Source organism: Raphanus sativus, chromosome 1 (genome assembly GCF_000801105.2).
Source record: "Raphanus sativus cultivar WK10039 chromosome 1, ASM80110v3, whole genome shotgun sequence".
Taxonomy (NCBI): Eukaryota; Viridiplantae; Streptophyta; class Magnoliopsida; order Brassicales; family Brassicaceae; genus Raphanus; species Raphanus sativus.
In genome coordinates this window covers 4,034,949-4,053,583 of record NC_079511.1, presented here as the reverse complement: position 1 = coordinate 4,053,583, position 18,635 = coordinate 4,034,949, and the positions used below count along the sequence as shown (strand labels likewise).

General features: G+C 41.6%; 8 protein-coding genes across 12 annotated transcripts; 5 read left to right on the top strand and 3 right to left on the bottom strand.

The window, feature by feature from the left end:
* The first annotated feature begins 139 nt into the window (after nucleotides 1-139).
* On the top strand, nucleotides 140-4,001 carry LOC108808559 (neutral ceramidase 1). The gene is made up of 11 exons (XM_018580686.2): nucleotides 140-262; nucleotides 669-994; nucleotides 1,067-1,275; nucleotides 1,346-1,690; nucleotides 1,777-2,041; nucleotides 2,127-2,397; nucleotides 2,489-2,614; nucleotides 2,697-2,760; nucleotides 2,857-3,026; nucleotides 3,114-3,408; nucleotides 3,564-4,001. The coding sequence occupies exons 2-11, from the start codon at nucleotides 690-692 to the stop codon at nucleotides 3,821-3,823; spliced, it is 2,310 nt and encodes a 769-aa protein (XP_018436188.2). The 5' UTR covers nucleotides 140-262; nucleotides 669-689; the 3' UTR covers nucleotides 3,824-4,001.
* A 12-nt stretch (nucleotides 4,002-4,013) lies between these two features.
* LOC108808570 (proliferating cellular nuclear antigen 1) lies at nucleotides 4,014-5,238 on the bottom strand. The gene is made up of 4 exons (XM_018580695.2): nucleotides 4,869-5,238; nucleotides 4,629-4,781; nucleotides 4,437-4,534; nucleotides 4,014-4,373 (listed from the first exon to the last, which is right to left on the bottom strand). Exons 1-4 carry the CDS (start codon nucleotides 5,185-5,187, stop codon nucleotides 4,149-4,151), a joined length of 795 nt encoding a protein of 264 aa, XP_018436197.1. The 5' UTR covers nucleotides 5,188-5,238; the 3' UTR covers nucleotides 4,014-4,148.
* A 311-nt stretch (nucleotides 5,239-5,549) lies between these two features.
* Nucleotides 5,550-6,999, top strand: LOC130509702 (uncharacterized). Its single transcript, XM_057005883.1, has 5 exons — nucleotides 5,550-5,845; nucleotides 5,929-6,025; nucleotides 6,194-6,294; nucleotides 6,399-6,489; nucleotides 6,604-6,999. Exons 1-5 carry the CDS (start codon nucleotides 5,843-5,845, stop codon nucleotides 6,645-6,647), a joined length of 336 nt encoding a protein of 111 aa, XP_056861863.1. The 5' UTR covers nucleotides 5,550-5,842; the 3' UTR covers nucleotides 6,648-6,999.
* LOC108858891 (serine/arginine-rich splicing factor SR45a) lies at nucleotides 6,661-9,705 on the top strand. 3 transcript variants are annotated; one of them, XM_018633778.2, is made up of 8 exons: nucleotides 6,661-6,748; nucleotides 7,333-7,391; nucleotides 7,744-7,844; nucleotides 7,934-8,042; nucleotides 8,138-8,287; nucleotides 8,670-8,733; nucleotides 8,815-9,286; nucleotides 9,365-9,705. In XM_018633778.2, the coding sequence occupies exons 3-8, from the start codon at nucleotides 7,744-7,746 to the stop codon at nucleotides 9,543-9,545; spliced, it is 1,077 nt and encodes a 358-aa protein (XP_018489280.1). In that variant the 5' UTR covers nucleotides 6,661-6,748; nucleotides 7,333-7,391; the 3' UTR covers nucleotides 9,546-9,705. The 3 variants fall into 3 exon arrangements, with proteins under 3 accessions (XP_018489280.1, XP_018490579.1, XP_018489920.1); XM_018635077.2 differs by lacking the exons at nucleotides 6,661-6,748; nucleotides 8,815-9,286; nucleotides 9,365-9,705 and adding an exon at nucleotides 8,441-8,508 and having other exon boundaries at nucleotides 7,179-7,391; nucleotides 8,670-8,707; XM_018634418.2 differs by lacking the exons at nucleotides 6,661-6,748; nucleotides 8,815-9,286; nucleotides 9,365-9,705 and adding an exon at nucleotides 8,438-8,508 and having other exon boundaries at nucleotides 7,179-7,391; nucleotides 8,670-8,707.
* Nucleotides 9,706-10,280: 575 nt separating this feature from the next.
* LOC108854049 (sugar transport protein 2) lies at nucleotides 10,281-12,372 on the bottom strand. Its single transcript, XM_018627547.2, has 4 exons — nucleotides 12,167-12,372; nucleotides 11,773-12,092; nucleotides 10,961-11,587; nucleotides 10,281-10,866 (listed from the first exon to the last, which is right to left on the bottom strand). Exons 1-4 carry the CDS (start codon nucleotides 12,297-12,299, stop codon nucleotides 10,447-10,449), a joined length of 1,500 nt encoding a protein of 499 aa, XP_018483049.1. The 5' UTR covers nucleotides 12,300-12,372; the 3' UTR covers nucleotides 10,281-10,446.
* A 1,156-nt stretch (nucleotides 12,373-13,528) lies between these two features.
* On the bottom strand, nucleotides 13,529-14,649 carry LOC108807028 (50S ribosomal protein L4, chloroplastic). The gene is made up of 2 exons (XM_018579267.2): nucleotides 13,821-14,649; nucleotides 13,529-13,685 (listed from the first exon to the last, which is right to left on the bottom strand). Exons 1-2 carry the CDS (start codon nucleotides 14,647-14,649, stop codon nucleotides 13,666-13,668), a joined length of 849 nt encoding a protein of 282 aa, XP_018434769.1. The 3' UTR covers nucleotides 13,529-13,665.
* Nucleotides 14,650-14,949: 300 nt separating this feature from the next.
* On the top strand, nucleotides 14,950-16,234 carry LOC130509674 (pollen-specific leucine-rich repeat extensin-like protein 4). Its single transcript, XM_057005847.1, has one exon. It carries the CDS (start codon nucleotides 14,950-14,952, stop codon nucleotides 15,943-15,945), a length of 996 nt encoding a protein of 331 aa, XP_056861827.1. The 3' UTR covers nucleotides 15,946-16,234.
* A 246-nt stretch (nucleotides 16,235-16,480) lies between these two features.
* LOC108807038 (josephin-like protein) lies at nucleotides 16,481-18,147 on the top strand. Of its 3 annotated transcripts, XM_057005874.1 has the most exons (3): nucleotides 16,481-16,906; nucleotides 17,022-17,058; nucleotides 17,540-18,147. In XM_057005874.1, exons 1-3 carry the CDS (start codon nucleotides 16,868-16,870, stop codon nucleotides 17,926-17,928), a joined length of 465 nt encoding a protein of 154 aa, XP_056861854.1. In that variant the 5' UTR covers nucleotides 16,481-16,867; the 3' UTR covers nucleotides 17,929-18,147. The 3 variants fall into 3 exon arrangements, 2 of the variants coding, with proteins under 2 accessions (XP_056861854.1, XP_018434778.1); XM_018579276.2 differs by lacking the exons at nucleotides 16,481-16,906; nucleotides 17,022-17,058 and adding an exon at nucleotides 17,065-17,201; XR_008943682.1 differs by lacking the exons at nucleotides 16,481-16,906; nucleotides 17,022-17,058 and adding an exon at nucleotides 17,122-17,263 and having other exon boundaries at nucleotides 17,540-17,680.
* The last annotated feature ends 488 nt before the right edge of the window (nucleotides 18,148-18,635 follow it).

Sequence of the window (18,635 nt, the reverse complement as noted above, 5' to 3'; positions counted from 1 at the left end):
TGGGCTAATAAATATATGGGCTGCAAAACACATGTTTAACGTAAGATTTGAGCCCTAAAAGCTGATTAAAGTTAAGGTCTATCTTTCGGCCCAAAACTATTAAAAGGTCATTTTTGAGGAGCGCAAGCAATGAAGAAAATTCAACATCTGTCTCACACCAAATTCATGTCTTTGCTTCGACGCTCAGACTCCTTCCTTTTTCCCGCACCAAATACGTTTCTTCTTCCACTGGACTTCCTCTGTCTCCCGTTGTTTGATCAAGGTTAGTCTCTTCACTTGTGCTTACTCTTAACGATTTTTGCATGTAACAGATACGGTATCTTACTGATTCCCCCACGGTTATCGTCAACTTTAGCAGCCAATTCAATTTGACATTCCTGGAATTGTTTTTTCTCGATTTCGCGTGATCCTTTTTTTTAGTCTGTGATTTGGATTTTCCGGTTTAGTATGACTGAGTGAAACTTCTTTGTTCGGTTTCTATTTTGAGTATTGGGGATTTCAAAATGATAGTCATGTGCTTGATTGGGCCCTACATCAATATTACATTTAGAGTCGATTTTGCAGCATACCAAATATGTTTTATTAGTAGAAGATGAAACCATTTTCAAGATGCAATCTGTTATTATTAATTTGCTAATAAATGGTGTTTTCTTAATGAAATTTCGAAGGTAAATGCCAAGTGGTTTACGATGGGGATACTATCTCTAGTCAGATTATGGACAGTGCTTTTGCTGGTCACTAGTGGAGGAGTTTACTCTCACTCTGACTATCTGATTGGAATGGGAAGCTATGACATCACTGGCCCCGCCGCTGATGTTAACATGATGGGCTATGCCAACATGGAGCAAGTCGCTTCCGGTATTCACTTCAGGCTCCGCGCTCGGACTTTCATTGTCTCTGAGCCCCAAGGGAAGCGTGTTGTGTTTGTTAACATTGACGCTTGCATGGCTTCACAAATCGTTACACTAAAAGTTATCGAGAGGCTCAAGTCAAGGTATAATCTTTTTCTTATATTGTAGTTTCTTATATTGTAGGTGGATTAATAATACTGTCTTTTTTTTTGCAGATATGGGGATCTGTATACTGAAAAGAATGTTGGCATCAGTGGCATTCACACCCATGCCGGTCCAGGTGGTTATCTTCAGTATGTTGTGTATATCATTACATCACTTGGCTTTGTTCGTCAGTCATTTGATGCCCTTGTTGACGGGATTGAGAACAGTATCGTACAAGCTCATGATAACCTTCGTCCTGGTTCAATTTTTATCAATAAAGGTAAAGGACTGATTGATGGTTATTATAACGGCTATACTCGGTTTAGCTAATTAAACTTACCCCTTTGTAGGTGAACTCTTGGATGCTGGTGTAAACCGGAGTCCAAGTGCATATCTTTATAATCCTTCAGAAGAAAGGAGCAAGCACAAGTATAATGTTGATAAAGAAATGACTCTTTTGAAGTTTGTGGATGATCAGTGGGGTCCGGTTGGTAGTTTCAACTGGTTTGCTACTCATGGAACTTCCATGAGCCGTACAAACTCTTTGATCAGTGGAGACAACAAGGGCGCTGCAGCGAGATTTATGGAGGATTGGTTTGAGCGGAACACTGCTGAAGGATCCTACTCTGAAGAGTTTATTTCGGATGAGATACCTAGAAGAGTTTCAAGCATAATCGAGAGTTCCCAGGACAGCCGTAAGTTTTACAACGTCTTTTACAAATGTGTTGTCTAAAGATGTGGAACAAGAGAAAATGTTTCAGTTTGTATGGTCTTGACGCAGATGAGGAGTTACTAGAGCTTGCATCTTACTTTGAGGCACAACCTGGTAGGCCTGCAACTAGAATTTCGAGTTCTGCAAGGCGGGTGAGGAGTGCTCTGAGGAAGGCGGACAGGCCTGGCTTTGTTTCTGCTTTCTGTCAAACAAACTGCGGTGATGTTAGCCCAAATGTGCTTGGAGCCTTTTGCCTAGACACTGGTCTTCCTTGTGACTTCAATCACAGTACATGTGGTGGGAGAAATGAGCTGTGCTATGGACGTGGACCAGGGTATTCACCTCTCTTTCTATCTTTCTATCGTCTTACAAGATTGGATAATCAAATTAATTGAGCCTGTGTGGATTTATCATTGCAGCTATCCTGATGAATTCGAGAGCACACGTATAATTGGCGAGAGACAGTTCAAGATGGCTTTGGATCTTTTCAACGAAGCATCTGAACAGCTGCAAGGGAAGGTTGATTACCGCCAGGTTTACGTTGACTTTTCACAGCTTAATGTGACACTTGTTAAGAAAGATGGAAACTCAGAAGTTGTGAAAACATGTCCTGCGGCAATGGGCTTTGCTTTTGCTGCTGGAACCACAGATGGACCAGGAGCATTTGATTTTACACAAGGAGATGATAAGGTTTGTCCAGTCCAAGTCATAAATATATACCACCATCCAGAAAAGTAAATATTGTTTCCATTTCTCAAAGTTTACCATTTGCATTAATCAGGGGAACCCTTTCTGGAAGATGGTGAGAAACGTTCTTAAACCACCTCACAAGAAACAAATGGATTGCCACTACCCAAAACCCATCTTGCTTGACACTGGAGAAATGACAAAGCCATATGAGTGGGCTGTAAGTAGTTTTAGAATTTGTGAACTTTCATGAATCTTGTTTAAGGTTGTAAGACTAGCTCTAACTTTGTCATGTGTTCCAGCCGTCAATTCTTTCACTGCAAATAATACGTATTGGACAACTTTTCATTCTCAGCGTCCCTGGAGGTAGTGGAGAATGTGCAGATTTTTTTCAAAACCATGACTTATGATGTGAGCGTTGTGATGATTAATATTCCATTCCCTGTCTATCTTTCTTGTCAGAATTCACAACTATGGCTGGAAGGCGGCTCCGAGACGCAGTCAAGAAACAGCTTAAAAGCAATGGTAATAAAGAATTGAGCGGTGAGATTCACGTCGTGATAGCTGGATTAGCTAATGGTTACTCACAATATGTGACTACCTTTGAGGAATACCAAGCGCAAAGATACGAGGTAAAAGCTTTACCAGACTTACCCTTCGGAACGAACAGCTTCTTGTTCCTCTTAATCTGTCTCTGATGCAGTGGTTGCATTTGTTAGGGCGCATCTACATTATTTGGCCCACACACCCTCAGTGGCTACATTCAAGAGTTCAAGAAGCTCTCCAAATCTCTCGTCCTTGATAGGCCTGTTCAACCGGGGCCTCAACCGCCGGATCTCCTAGACAAGCAAGTGAGCTTCCTCACACCAGTCGTGATGGACACAACTCCTGCCGGAGACAGTTTTGGAGATGTAATCTCGGATGTTCCCAAAAACTTGTCCCTGAAGAGAGGAAATGACCTGGTGACTGTTGTATTCCAATCAGCTTGCCCTAGAAACGATCTACTGACTGAAGGTACAATCACAGCAAAAGTTTATTGATTCAGTTATCGGCTCATGATTATCTAAAATTGCACATGCATGTCTGCTCCTTAGTTATATAGATAATTTCAAAATGAGTGACTTGGTCATTATTTAATGCCAACATGAGATATACTATGTTTATGGCAGGTACGTTTGCTCTGGTGGAGAGACTAGAACGGGAGGACAAGACTTGGACCCCAGTTTATGACGACGATGACCTATGTCTGAGGTTCAAGTGGTCGAGGCCTAAGAAGTTGAGCTCCCGGAGTGAAGCCACAGTGGAATGGAGAGTTCCTGAGTCTGCATCACCAGGGGTTTACAGGATCACCCATTTTGGTGCTGCAAAGAGTCTCTTTGGGTCAGTCCAGCATTTCACAGGCTCTTCTAGTGCTTTCCTTGTAACATAAAACAAGTAAAAACTACAAGTAGATGAAGTATCGTTGTATAGGCCTACATGAATGCACTGCTGTTATATACTGATGCTGAGAAGTATAGTAGAATCCAACACAGCTTTTCTTGTAATGCTTCACATTACAATTTTATCTTGTTGCGTTAGTGAATTGAAGTTGGTTTGTTGATGAGTAATCAGAGTTGCAATAACTTTGTCAAACATTGGTATCATGAAGCATAATAAGTCTAAGAAAAAACAACTGATTCTAGAGGGGAATACAACGGAAACACACAATGACAGCAACAAAGATGAATAGAAGCTGTTGGGATACAAACTGGTTCTTAGGCCTTGTTGTCATCTTCTTCTTCCTCAATCTTAGGAGCCAAGTAGTAACGGATGTAACCCATCTCAGCCACCTTATACTCCACCACCACTGGCAGCTCCGAGGATAAGCTGATTGTCACTGTGTCCGACAATGGAGTTGCCTTTGTGAAGGAATTCATGTACCTCAGGGCAAATGAGAGTGACACAGGCTCGTTCATCTCTATCACAATCGCATCTTCCGGCTACAAAACACACCTAAATTCAGCAACTATTTTTATATATGTACAAAAACTAGACAGTAATACCTTGTCTACAGTTGTGTTCTGTCTTAAGACAATGTTAGCTGTCCCAATGTCACCAGCAGTAGAAAACTTAACCCCTTCTTTAGTCACAGAGATCACAACTGAAAACAATACCCATCAAAGCATATGTCTCTCTCAATAGAACTCAAAACACAGATTAAACAAAAGTAAGCAATGAGAGTGTGTTGTTGTTACCAGTGTCACCGATGGTACTGAGATCCTTGCAAATCCTCGAGAACTCACCAGACGGCATCCTCACAATGGAATGGTACTCAGCATCAGGTATCCCCAAATGCTCACTGTCTATATCCATCAGCTTCATCTCAAAATCCGCAATCTTGTCTTGCGCTGTAAAATAATAAAATTACCACAGTTAAAAACCATTTTTTGTTTTCACTGCAGCGGTAAGAAATAGATTTTTGAGAGAATCTTTACTGGGACTCTCGAACATGAAGGTGACAGTGTCGCCGCCGTCATCAGCTTTGATGGTGATGATGTCATCGTTTCCGGCGCACTTGAGCATCTTGGACATGTTGCCGAGATTCATCCCCATGGAGAGGTTCCTGTCGCACCTGTAGTGCTCGAAGCCTTCGGATCTGAGCAGGAGGGAGACGAGGGCCACGTGGCTGGAGTCCATGGCTTGGAGGGAGAAGCCGGTGCTGGAGCAGTCGAAGTTGGCATCGTTGACCAGATCCTTGACCGATTCGAGAACTTTTTTTAGCAGAGAGCCCTGAACGAGACGTAGCTCCAACATTGTCGTCGTCTAGGGTTTTTATGGAAAGAGCGTTGGTTCAGTTCAGGAGGGAGTCGTTTTTTTATAGGCATTTTTCTTTTCAGGCGGGAGATCTCGATTCTAAGACATCTCCTTCCCGCCAAATTATGAGAAAGGGTTTGATTTTAGAGTGATTATATTATAAAAAAAAAGGTTAATTTTCGCATCATTGGTGAAAGTTTTGGGTTTATTTTGAAATATATGTTTGTTTGGTACGTGTCGAGAAGGAAAAGCCTTAGACCATAATTATCGGGCTATCTTAGAAAAGTCCTAAGTCATTATTTGGCCAAAAATAAATCAAAAAAGTCCAATTAAGCTAAGGACGTCCTTAGCTAAGATACATCTTAACGCGTTCTTATGGAACACGCGTCTGACGGACGTCTTCTACTCTATCTCATCTCTATCTCTCTTCTTCTTCTCCTCTGTCGCCTTCTCCCGCTTCTCCTCATCCACCAACAAAGTCGCCGCCTTTACTCCGATCAAAGCTCGACGCTTTCGCAACCCCGATTTGCCGGCGATCTCTTCCAACCTATCTAACAAAATCGTCCTTTGGCCAAAGCTTCTGGGTGTTCACTGTTTTGCTATGGCAAATCGAATCACTGGATCAAGTTCTTGCTATGGAGCTCTTCTCTTGTAAATGGTAAGCTGTGATGAAACTACTTGGAGCTATTGGTGCGTTGTTGCTTTTATATTTCGATTTCTAACTTCTGGATCCATGAACAGAACAATATGCTTTACATACAGAGCTTCACCGATGCTGATGATGCCCTCAAGCTCCACCACGTCGTTCATTGCTCCCTCGACGTCATAGAAGAGCGAGGTTCTTTCTTGCTTCACTTCCATGTTTCCCCTTTGTTGTTTTGTCTGGATCGCATAGCTAATAGCTGCAGAAGAAAGGTACTTTTATCATCATCATCATCATCATCATCATCATCATCTCTGGCTTTCTCTACTTGGTATGATATGATGATGGTTTGCTTGCTTGTAGTTCATGTGGCGGAGGATGTGAAGCCCAAGAAGGTGTTAGTGCGGCATTTGGAGACACTCACGGACTCTGAAACCCCTCTTGATATCATCCACTCTTTATTTGTGAGGGAACTTTGTTTTTTTTTTCCTAGTTGAAAGTATAAACCTTTGCACGTTGTTATTGTTGTTTTGTATGTTTTGATTGTTGTTATTGGGTGTTTCTGCAGGAGTCTGATCTTGATGAGCAGAGTTGCAGTAAAGGAATGTTTATTGCGGAGAAAGGAACAGTTCTTGACAAAAGCTGTACATCAGCAACAGGTAACAGGCTTTTGAGATTTAACATTTTAGGAGAGGAGATCTCAGTACTCTTTTTAGGTATCTAACTCAAGACTTGTGTAATCAAATTAATCAAAAGTTCAACTCTTCTGTTAGACCACTGCACAGAATGCTCGGTTCAAGCAAATATGGCGGAGTAGGAAGGGAAACATTGAAGCCTTTTTGGAGTTGCCAGCGCTGAGCTAGAGGCCTCCCTGGAGTTCTCTTCTTCCGCTTCCGTTTACGTCTCTAATAACGTCTGGTATGCATATATCCTATCACAAGCCTTTTTGATATTCAGATTGTATGGTCTTGAAGCTATGATTTTGCATTTCATTCTCTGATGAATTGGAGTAGTTAGAAGGGAAGCATGAGTGTAGTTTTGTTTACAATAGGAGTTGGATGAGATGAAGAACAGATTTTTTGGTTTTTTTTTTTTCCAACTTTGTAATTTTATTATGTTCTGGATTTTAATGTGTAATCTTTGTTAATAAAACTGAACCTCCATACCAAGTTATCCTTTATATCTCATTACACATTTAAATAAACATTTAATTTATTAAGATACATAACAAGTCCTACCAATAATCTTCAAAAATTAAAAAGTCCTTAACCTTTGTCTTTAACTTAAAAATATTAATAAAATATGTTAAGGACTTTATTTTTGTCCCACTGATGAGGTTGCTCTAAAGATGGGCCGGACACGAGAATGAAATATGTGATGGAGTTTTAACAAACTCTTTCGCGTCCGACTGACTCTCCCGAAGCTTCTTCTGATTCCCTCCTTAAATACATCTTTCCTGTCGATTAGCATTGCGTGAAGTTCATTCTTTTTTTTTTTGTCAGGTGCAGAGAGTTCTCGAACGTTCATCCTTGTTTTGTTGAGCTTTCTGCGTTACTACGATGTGAGTATTATATTTGTTTACGTTTTTTTGTTTACGATGCTGTTTCTGTGTCTTGGACGATCGTGTTAAGGTGTAGCTAGATCTGATCTCAAACTTGATTTTGAGGAATTTCATTTCTGGCGCTCAAGTTTTTTTTTAAAATTTTCCAAAAAGTTATGTTAGGAGCTCAGGGATTATGTAATTACAAAAAAACTTATTATGTAGATTGTCAATTTATTATCTGTTGCTAGTCTAGGCTATTGAGTAAGGAGATATAGTCTAGGCTACTGAGTAAGGAGATAATAATCAATAGCAGCATATTCATATGAGTTTAAACTACAACGAACGTATCTCAATTTAATTTGGATTTCAGATGTCATACTCAAGGAGGTCAAGATACTCTCCCTCACTATCCCCTTACGACAAGCGTCGTGGAAGGTCTGTGTCAAGGTCTCTCTCTAGAAGCCGCTCCAGGTAGTTTAAACCTTTGTATATATGAATGTCTTTCTGTTTTAGTGCTTTTGAATGTACTCGTGTTCTCAACCGCTCTGTTTTACATGTAGGAGTGCCTCAAGCGATGCGGAGAACCCTGGTAACAGTTTGTATGTGACTGGATTGTCTCATCGGGTTACGGAAAGAGATCTGGAGGATCATTTCTCTAAAGAGGGAAAGGTATGTTTTGATTCACTGGTGCGTTTGAAGAGCTTTCGGATGGGAGATTTGTTATGTTCATGTTTTTAACCTTTGTGATGTTTTATTTTCTCTAGGTAACTGATGTTCACCTTGTCCTTGATCCACGGACTAGAGAAACTCGTGGTTTTGGTTTTATCTCTATGGAAACTGTTGGTGATGCTAACCGCTGCATCAGGCATCTTGATCACTCTGTTCTCCTGGGCCGCGTCATTACCGTTGAGAAGGTAAAATAAAAAAGACTATGTCTCCTCTGATAATTAGAACCAGAAATGAATATGATCTTACACCAAAGCTGATTATATGTGCAATTAATGGGAAATGCGATAATGTTTTTTGTTTTTGTTGAATATAAGTTGTTTGCTTGTTTGTAGTAGCAGCAGCAGCGCTTCACCAAATAGCAAACGTTGCAACAGTTCAAAACACACCCGAATTTCAACTTTAGAGGGTTGATTTCCTCTCTTTCTTTGAACAACTTAATATGCCTTTCCGTTAGTAGTTTGAAATGCTGTTTTTTTGTTGTGTTTTCATTTTTCTTGCAAATACTTTTCCTTCCTATTTGATTAATAGATGTCTCACAGCTCTATTATATATCTGTTTAATGATCAGGCAAGACGTCGTAGAGGACGTACCCCAACTCCAGGAAAGTACTTGGGGCTGAGAGCTGCTCGAGGTAATGACATATCAGTAGCACCGGTTTAGTTGTGTACTTTCTGATGTCCGCCTTTCATGATTTGGTTTATTCCTTTTGCAGGACGACATCGGTCTCCTAGCTACTCTCCCCGAAGGTCTATCAGCCAGTCTCGCAGTCGCAGTCGCAGTCGGAGCTACTCGTCTGATGGTAGCAGATCGTATTCCCCTAGCCATCGGAGGAGCAGAAGATCACTGTCCAACCCACCCTACTTTAGGCGTGGCAGATCTTACTCTTACTCGAGATCGCCATCTCCTGATGATCGTTACTACAGAAGACGTGACAGATCAGAATCGCCTTACTACAGGAGGCGGTACAGGTCCAGGTCCTACTCTCCTGACTACAGAGCACGGGACAGATCATACTCACCTTACTACAGAAGGCGCTACAGGTCAAGGTCCAGGTCATACTCGCCTCATTACAGAGTACGTGACAGATCATACTCACCTTACTACAGAGGGAGAGACAGGTCTTACTCACCTTATTACAGAGGGAGAGACAGGTCTTACTCACCTGAAAGTCGTTACCATAAAAGGTATGGCAGGTCAATATATAAAAACGTTGTAGCAGAAACTGAGTCTCGTGGAAACTGAAAAATTAGAAATGAATGCAGGTACAGGTCGGTGTCGAGAAGCGTAAGCCCTGTGAGGAGAAGCAAGTCACGGAGCGTATCTCCTAAGAAGGGAAGGAAAGGGAGCAAGAGCAGGAGCAAGTCTCACAGGCGGGACAGCCAATCTTCCATGAACCATTCGAGGAGCGCAAGGTCAAGCACCTCTCGATCCGTCAGCCCGTGATAATATTTTATCCATTTCTACTTTTGCTCGAATGTTGGCATAGTCACTCACGTCAGTTGTGTTGTAATAAATAGTTAGGGAGTTCTCTGTTACTTGTGTTTGGGAATTTGTAATAAATAATTATGTTATGAACTAATGATGGTTTTGGTGTTACGAATTATTTTCTTTTTCTACAACTCGAAGACAGTTACCATTGCTACCATTGCGCCACTATTTACATCTATTTACATGCTACTTAATTATTCGATTGGATAGGATTGTGTTATACCTCATATTTTATGTTTTTTTTTCTCAAAGTTTCCACCAAAAGAAATTCATATTGTTTATGATGATGGATTCAATCAATAAGGATTCTTAAAAAGTTGAGGAAAAGGTCCAACACATTTGGGGCACTTTTGAGAAAAATCGTCTTGCTAGTTTTTGACTAAAACCTTCGTAGTATTTTATAGTTTTAATCATTGATTGCTCTAAACTTCTTTTTGTCAAACTTTTTGGTTTCCATTCATGAATCGATGGCTTAGTAGTTTTGCCAGGATATTACATAGCTTTGATTTCTAATCCTGGCATTTTTAGCAAGCTGTTCTTCAGCATTTTATCGATAAAATCAATTGTCGTTCAAAAAAAAAATCGATAAAATCAATTTTAACTTATTTGTCGCCACTTCAATACTGATGCCTTATTTTGGAAATTGGAAAATATCGTTGTTTGACTAGGTTAATCAAATACACAGTCAAATATGCAAGTCCCAAAACTTCAATTGGTTAAAATTAGAAGCTTCACAAGTTATATAAATTGCGAAAGGAAACAGAAAAAACAACTTAAAAAAACTCCAACAGGATCCGAACAACCCGGCTCAACTATCTAAAGAAAATCCTAGAAGCAACAAGATGGATGGAAAAAATCAGTTCTGCTTGAAATATTTCTTCCAGTGCCAATGCTTCTTCCAGCGCTGCTCAGCCATATCCTCGATAGGAACACCTCTGGTCTCCGGGAGAAAGAAGATCGCAAACAGTCCCATGATAACATTCATGACTGCAAAGAAGAAGAACAATCCCGATCTGAATCTGCATAGCGCCGAGAGGAAGAACTGTCCGATAACGAAAGTGCACACCATGTTCATCGCCACCGCGCAGAAGTAACCCGAGGTTCTCACCTCAAGCTGATAGATCTCAGACGGAATAAGCCATCCCAGCGGTCCCCACGACCACGCGAACCCGGACACGTAGATGCAGATGAGGATCAGTACAATAAGTGGCACGGCGTGGCTTTTAATAGGTCCCACTAGGTGTAAGTAGTTTAATAGCAAGGCTCCGATAGTTAACTGCAAAGGAAGCAAGTAAGAGTTAACTTATTATCATTCAAGTAAAAAAAGTGAACCTAACTTGTGACACAAGTAATAGTGAGTTTTTTTTAACCTGTGTAGCCATCATTTGAGTGGCTCCTTCAACCAAAAAGAACCTTCTACCGAGCCTATCAACCATGATAACGGCCAAAACCGTAGCGAGTGCGTTCACACCGTTGGTGACAACGGTAGAGACCAGAGAAGCGTTGTTACCGCTCCCCATGGTCTGAAACAAGACCGGAGCGTAGAACATAACCACGTTGATTCCCGTGAACTGCTGAAAAAACTGGAGCAGCGTTCCGCACACGAGCGGCGGTCTGTTCTCGCGTTTGGTGAACAGCTCTTTGAAAGGGCTTTTCACTTTGTTCGAAATCTCCGTGGCGCGTTTGATCTCGTTGAACTCGAGCTCGATGTTGTCGATGCCTCTGATCTTCCTCAGCACTTTCTTCCCTTCCTCGTCTTTGCCCCGCTCGATGAGGCTAGCCGGAGTCTCGTGGATGAAGAAGGATCCTACCAAGAGGATCAAAGCGGGAACAGCCGCGCCTCCGAGAGAGTATCTCCACCCGTTTTGCATCGTGGAGGTTAAATAGTTCACGAAACTTGCTCCTAGGATTCCAACGGTGATGAGAAGCTGAAACGCGATGTTTAGTCCTCCTCTGATTCTAGCCGGTGCGATCTCCGAGATGAACAATGGAACGGTCTGCACGTGTATTGGTTTCAAAACGTTAGAAACAAGAAACTACAAAAAACTATACCAAACCCTAGATAGAAACGTTAGAAACAAGAAACTACACAAACTAAGCCAAACCCTAGACAGAAACGTTAGAAACAAGAAACTACACAAACTAAACCAAACCCTAGATAGAAAGTTTTGAGGATCTTGACCTGGTTACCAAAACCGATACCGCAGCCAAGGAGGATACGACCACCAATCAACATGCCTAGATCTCTGGCAAAGTAGTTGAGGATAGCACCGAGGAGGAAGAAGATGGAGGCGGACATGATTATAGGTTTTCTTCCGAACCTTCTGCCTAAGTAGGATGCGGCGAAACTGGCGAAGATACCAGCCAAGTAGAGAGAAGAAGTGAACAGCTGCAAAAGCTGGTCATCGAATTTGCAGTAGTTGTTCTCGTGTACTCTGTGTTTCTTCTCGTACACGTGAGGGAAAAAATCTATCAAAAAAGTGTCCATACTCGTCACACCTCCTGCAGTTTTTTTAATCACACCCATTAATCATAACATCAATCACAAACAAGAAGTAATTAAACCTTAAACAAACCTGAGATTCCGATGTCATAGCCAAACATGAGACCACCAACAGCAGCAATGATACTGCACATGAAGACTTGAAAAGTCAGCTTTCCAGGTAAGGAAGTGGCACCTCCTTCGATATCCATCACACCCACCGCCATTGTTATCTCTCTCTCGCTCTTTCTATATCGCTCTTTGTATCTAGTTGTTATGTGTATACCCTAAAGGTTTAGTACTTTATAACTCGATGGAGAGTTGTGTTTCTTTTTATAGATGAGTTTAGAGGGTTTTGGATAAACTATGATCTTCACAGAATATTTTTCACCGAATTTTGGGGTTGACTTAGATTGTTTTAGATAAACATTACGGATAAATCTGTATTTAAGAAATTTTCTTTGAATATATTGCTTTGATATCAAGGAGAAGATAATATCGAACAATAAGAACTGGATATAAGTTTATTCAGTTAATTGCATCATTTATCCACAAAGCTTTTTTACATCAAATTATCCATATGTTTAAATGCACAGATAAATCTATGAAAAAAAAAGAATGAGTAACAATCGGAACAATGTGGATAAAAGTAATTAAAAGTTAAATTAATCTAAAATTTAATGATCTTTTCTGCAAGGAAAATAGGGAGTAATAAAGTGATACTTACCTTAAACTTTTTTAAAAATTAATGAAAAGCAAAAAAGTGATACAACAAGTTGTTTTACAAAATCTTATAAGCTAAGCATCTGTATAAACGGGATACTGCATCTACAATGTTTCTGTGTTCATCCTTGTTACCATTATTAATTTATTATACCATGCTATTAAGAATTCAAAAGAAAACATTAACTAAGAAGAAACTCTTTTAGGCTAGACTAGATTTTTAATATTTTCCCTCCTTTTAAAGTTTGGGCTCATTTCTTAAGCCCAGTCATTACCGACCCATTAACATTTTTATTGGACCCATCACAGGTTTATACATTAGCATTTGACATCCCATTTTTAACAGTTGCTAACAGACCAAAACAACCATGAACATCAACACTGCAACCTGATTTGGCTACTAGGAAGATTTTGCAACCTTCACCACTCTCTGCTAAAGTGCATGTTCCATCGTATGATAATATGAAGCCTTACCGGTTTATATATATACATGACAGTCTTGTAAGGCGAAGGATGAATACAACCCAAAGTTTAGTTGGACTAAATGCTACGTTTTGGTGTATTGCATTTACGAAACCTTGTGTAAGCTTTAGGTTTTGACTGGAGAACAAAAAAACAACTCACACGTATCAACAAGAGATAGACTCCTTCCTATAGGTTCTGTTCATGGTGTCTAATTTCACTCCTTTTAAACCCCAACTTCACTGAGGCTCGAACACATAAAACTCATGTATGAGAAAGAAGATAGGAACGATCTCGTTCAAGAATCTAAATAAAATGCACATTTTCTCTTGTTGTCACAAAAAGGAAACAGAAGTTGAAATACTCATAAGCTACACATTCACCGGTTCAATCTAAGCTCCTTGCTCATTACGCAGCTTCTTCTGCCCCTTCACAAACACAATATCACGTGGAAACGTGTCAATATATAAATCAGACTTCTACTCACCTAATATTCTGATTTCAAGCAATAGAACTAAAGAATTAAAGATACTTTCAAGAACAAGTTGGTTCGAAACACTAACCTTCCGTGTCATCTTCATCTTCCTCGTCAATCTCCGAATCAACACCATACCTAGCATTCAGAAACTCCACCGCGGCAGGAGTCAGCACAAGCTTATCAGAGTTCAAAATATCAAACAGATTCAGCGTCCTAGGCGTCAGCATCCTCAGCGTCCCAATGTTCCTTCCCGACTTCGCCACGTTCTCCTCGACATCCATCATCAAGAACATCGCCTTCTCCTTCGGATCAAGCCCCCACCTCTCCATCGCGGCCAAGAAGTCCTTCGTCTTCGGCTTCTGAAACTTATCCCCGAACTCCTCCACCACTATCGCCCCGCCTTCCGCCGCCGCCGCGCTCGATATCGCCGTCGATATCGCCAGCCTCTTCTCCTTCCTGTTGATCTTGATCGACCAGTCCCTCGGCTTCGGACCGAACACCACCCCTCCTCCGGGACGCAGCGGCGTCCTCTGCGACCCCCGCCTCGCGTTTCCCGTCTTCTTCTGCGAGTAAGGCTTTATTCCACCGCCGCGAACTTCCCCGCGGGTCAGCGTCGACGCCGTCCCTCGCCGCTTGTTCTGCAGGTCGTTCACGATCGCCCGGTGGACGACGGCGCGCGCGGTGTCCTCCGGAGCGGTTTTGAGGTCCAGGTACGTCTCTCCGATCTTGTCTCCCTCGAATGAGAGGATAGGTAGCGTCGCTAGCTGGGACGCGACGGAGAGCGGCTTTGAAACTCTGCCGGAGATTGGTTTCGCGACGGAAATGTAGGTTTTGGGGATTTTGTGAGAGGAGGATAGAAAGAGAGAAGACGAGAAGAAGGATAGTGAGTTTGGCGTTGTTGCAGAGGAAGCCATTGTAATCGCCTGACCTTATCACAGAACAGAGAAGAAAGAAGAACACTGTCTGAAGAAAGGGTTATCCACTTATCTTGTGATTGGGTAAAAATTTGGGGACTGTTTGGATACAAGGATATCAATATCCTCTCCTAGCATAAATAAATAACGATAGCTGTCAGTCAAAAGCCTCTGTATCAGCCAGCAGGTTTTTAAAAGGCTTTAAAGTTTAAAACTGTGCTAAAAAAATATCTAACAGATACGAGCGCGCACGTTAGCTAACAACCGCCGCGAAAATCCACCTCCAAAACGCAGCGTATCATGGCCTCGTCAGAGCCGCTTGACCTAGTCGTAACCGTCGTCTCCGCCAAGCACCTGAAGAACGTCAACTGGCGTAACGGAGAGCTGAAACCCTACGTCGTTCTCTACCTCGACTCGGATCACCACCGCGTCTCCACTCACTCCGACGATTCCGTCAAACCGGTGTGGAACGAGCGGATCACTCTCCCTCTCGCCCGATCCGTCCACGAATCGGTCCTCAACGTCGAGATTCTCCATTCCGACGCGGCGAAAACACTCGTCGGATCGGTTAGGTTTCCTCTTGTTCGATTAATCGACTCGGAGGGAGGAGGAGGAGGAGCGATGGTTCCCGAATCGATCAGCTCGCTGGAGCTCCTCCGTCCCTCGGGTCGGATTCAAGGGAAGATACGCTTGAAGCTCGCCATCAAGGAGCGACCGTTACCTCCTCCAACACCGCAGCGTCCTCAATCGCAGCCTAGAGATTACTATTCTACCCCTCAAGGAAGCTACTATTACTCCCCAAGCCCTCCTCCGGCTCCGATCACCTCCCCGTCTCCTCATCGCGACTACAGAGAATTCTCACCTTCTCCTTATCCCTTCACCGATCACTACTACTCCGGATTCTACTACCCTCCTCCGCCGCCGCGTTCGATGTACGATCGCGCCTCCAATTACGGCCAGCCATCTGCTCCAGTCGATCGCGAGCCTCTTCCTTTAGCTCCTCCTCGGTTTCCGCCGCCAAGTGGGCCGCCATCAGCTCCCGTCGAAGCCTTTCAGGCGAATGAGTATAAGCCGTCACCGCAGGCTCCTCCTGCGGGCTCAAGGTTGTCCAGTTACGGAGTGCCGAGCGGCCCGTCGGCGCCGGTGGATTACTCTCCTTATGATCACAGGCAGTTGCAGAAGGCAATGGGCGGGTTGAGCTTGGAGGAAGAGAGAGCTGTTGCTGAGAGGTCTGAGAGTGAGTTTGGAGCTAGGCCGAGCTTCAGCTATGGCCGTGAGTATCGCCGTGAATGTTAGAAAAAGCTGTGGAATTTCTCAAAGTGTGTTATGAAAAAAAGTTGTGGGGTTTCATAAGTGTGTGTGTGTGTGTGTGTGTGACGTTTTCTAAGGCTCTGCTATCATCAGTTTTTACCTTCGTGTTGGTGTTGAAAAGAATTATGAATTTGGTGAATTTCCTCTGAAGATATGATATGTGTATTTATTGCTTCTTTTATGTATGTGTCTGAAGAACAAGAGGTGCTTAAGGTGTCACCTCTTCTGTACCTTTGTACATGTTTCTAAAACAACTCTCTAGTTTTGTCTCTTCTTTTAACTTCTTGCAATGATTTGTTCAACTTTTCGAATCAGGCTATTGGGTTCTTATCCATGCTCAAATTATGTATGATAAGTATGCTTTGTCTCAGACATGAACCGTCCTTTGTCCTGCAGTTCTACAGAATGTTTTTGCAGGTTGGTTAAAGACTTCTACGTAATTATCATTGTGGATCCCGTCCCTGTTTGGTGGTTATACCAATGTGTGAGTTTACTTTCTTAGTCTTTCTTTTTTACATAATCAAACAAATGAAGTAGCGAAATCTCTGAAGGTATCACTCTTGTGAATTGTAATATTGAAACGAGTGATCTCTTTTGTATCAAATAATAATATGTATGGAGGGATATGGTTGGATTAATGTGTTTTGATTAATTGAATTATGCACATCACAGTGCTGAAAAGATGTCTTCCCCTCATCGTTTTGGGTCAGACTCTTATGCATGCAAGTTGTTGCTAAATCTTTTCTGCTCTTGTTTTGACGATGATGCGACGGAGCAGTTGGGCTATTGCATTCTTTTTCCCTTTTGGCATTTTTGAAACCTGTCGTATATGTCAGTCCGTCTCAGGCCGTTAGCATCTAATCACTGACTTTATACTGCAGGAATTATTTGTTCTGATCCTAATGGAATGTTCTCAACTTGTAAAATCACTCTTCCAGCCTCCAAAGTGTGATCTTCTATTTCTGTCCTGACACTGCCTGGTTCTATGCTTTTTCATATTCGTGTGCCCACCATTAACTTGTTTTTTTCTTTTCCCTTCTTTCTTTCCTCCTTTTTTGTAGCCGCAGACTCGTGAATGGAATCTGCCCATCCATAAAGGTAAGTTTAATATTAGCCTCTCCTGGAGTCAAAGATAAACTTTTTCAGATTGTTTTGTGCACACATGAGTGATGATCATCAAAGAAGAATGATGCTAAATGGTTGCTTCATTAGAAAGAGCCTTTTTCATCGCTTAAACAAAGGTTCTATTCCCTCTGTGGACCGCAAAAAAGAAACTAATAGTCTTCTCTTTTTGCTCTTGCGGGTAGCTAGCTCTCTTTATAAATTTTGTAGATCCACTTTAACTACATTTCTTTGTGTATATAGGATCGAAAAAGCTACACCTTTCTTTTTACTTATTTATGTGTTTATGTCTCGAGTGCTCAATCATGGCCTAGGCATAATGATGTTATGAATACATCTAATCATGTCTTTTCCTGAACTATTAGCATAACTTCTCTCAGCTCCAGTCCCTTAAATATCTTTTAGCATCCTCATATTGTTTACCATAAACCTCTCTCACTTTCTCTTGTTATGTCAGCTACTGGAACAAAACGAATCAGCACAAGCACTAGACCAACTCCGAGAGATGCCTCGGTTAAGCAAACCGCAATCAAGGGACCTCATGGTGGTAAGATCCCCGGGTGCACAACGAGCTGTGGACTGAGGTTACCAAGGAAAACAGAGGTCACAGCAGCAAGAATGATCAAGCAACTTGGCTGTAAATTTGCAAAAGGTTTGCGTCTGGTGGTGATGAGGAAGAAGAGGAAATCTTCACCGTCAAAGGGTTCTTCTTCTTTTTCCTCAGGGAGGTCTCAGCCATCGATCATGCCCATAAGCAATGACAATCATAGATCAGAGGCCATAGAAGACTGCATAGAGTTCATCAACTCATCATCCTCTTTCACCAGATCAAACTCTACTTCTTAAGTTTCATTACTCCCTTTGTCTCCGTCGTTCGTTGTCTATTTGCTTGTTTTGTGAGAAGTACATGTACTGTCTGTCTATATAATATGTCTTTATGTGACTTCAATTGATGTGTTACTAAATATAGTTCTAGTAAATATGTGAAATCAGTTCTCATCGTCCTCTTGCTCTGACTGTCTGTAAATGTTTGGTTTTAATATTATTCGTCTTTGTTCATGATAATATCATTGTCATACGATTCAACTGTAAGTGGTTTATCCAAAAAGCTAGAAGCTAAAAATAACAAAGTAGGTGTGCTTATATTTATGGCCACCTATTGGTTTAGCTTTGCTATTAGCAGTTTAGCACCTTCAAATGAACGGGACACCGCCACCTGAAGAAGTATACAAATATCATGAGTGCGCGTGTGTGTGTTAACATGTTTATAGCCTAAAATGACTTATCTCTTTATATAGATTTTTTACCTAATTCTATCATATCTTCTTTTTTGATAGGACATGATTGCAAATTGTAGGTCGTGTTCAATTTGTTATAAAATATACTAGATTTTGACCCGCGCTTTTGAAGCGCGAGATATTTTACGATGAAAAATTTCACTAATAATTTAACAAATATTTTGGTTATTTTTAAAGAGTGTGTATTTAAAATATTTTTGCATTTAAATCAGTATTTTTAAATTCAACCCGATTGTGATTATACCGGTCAATCCG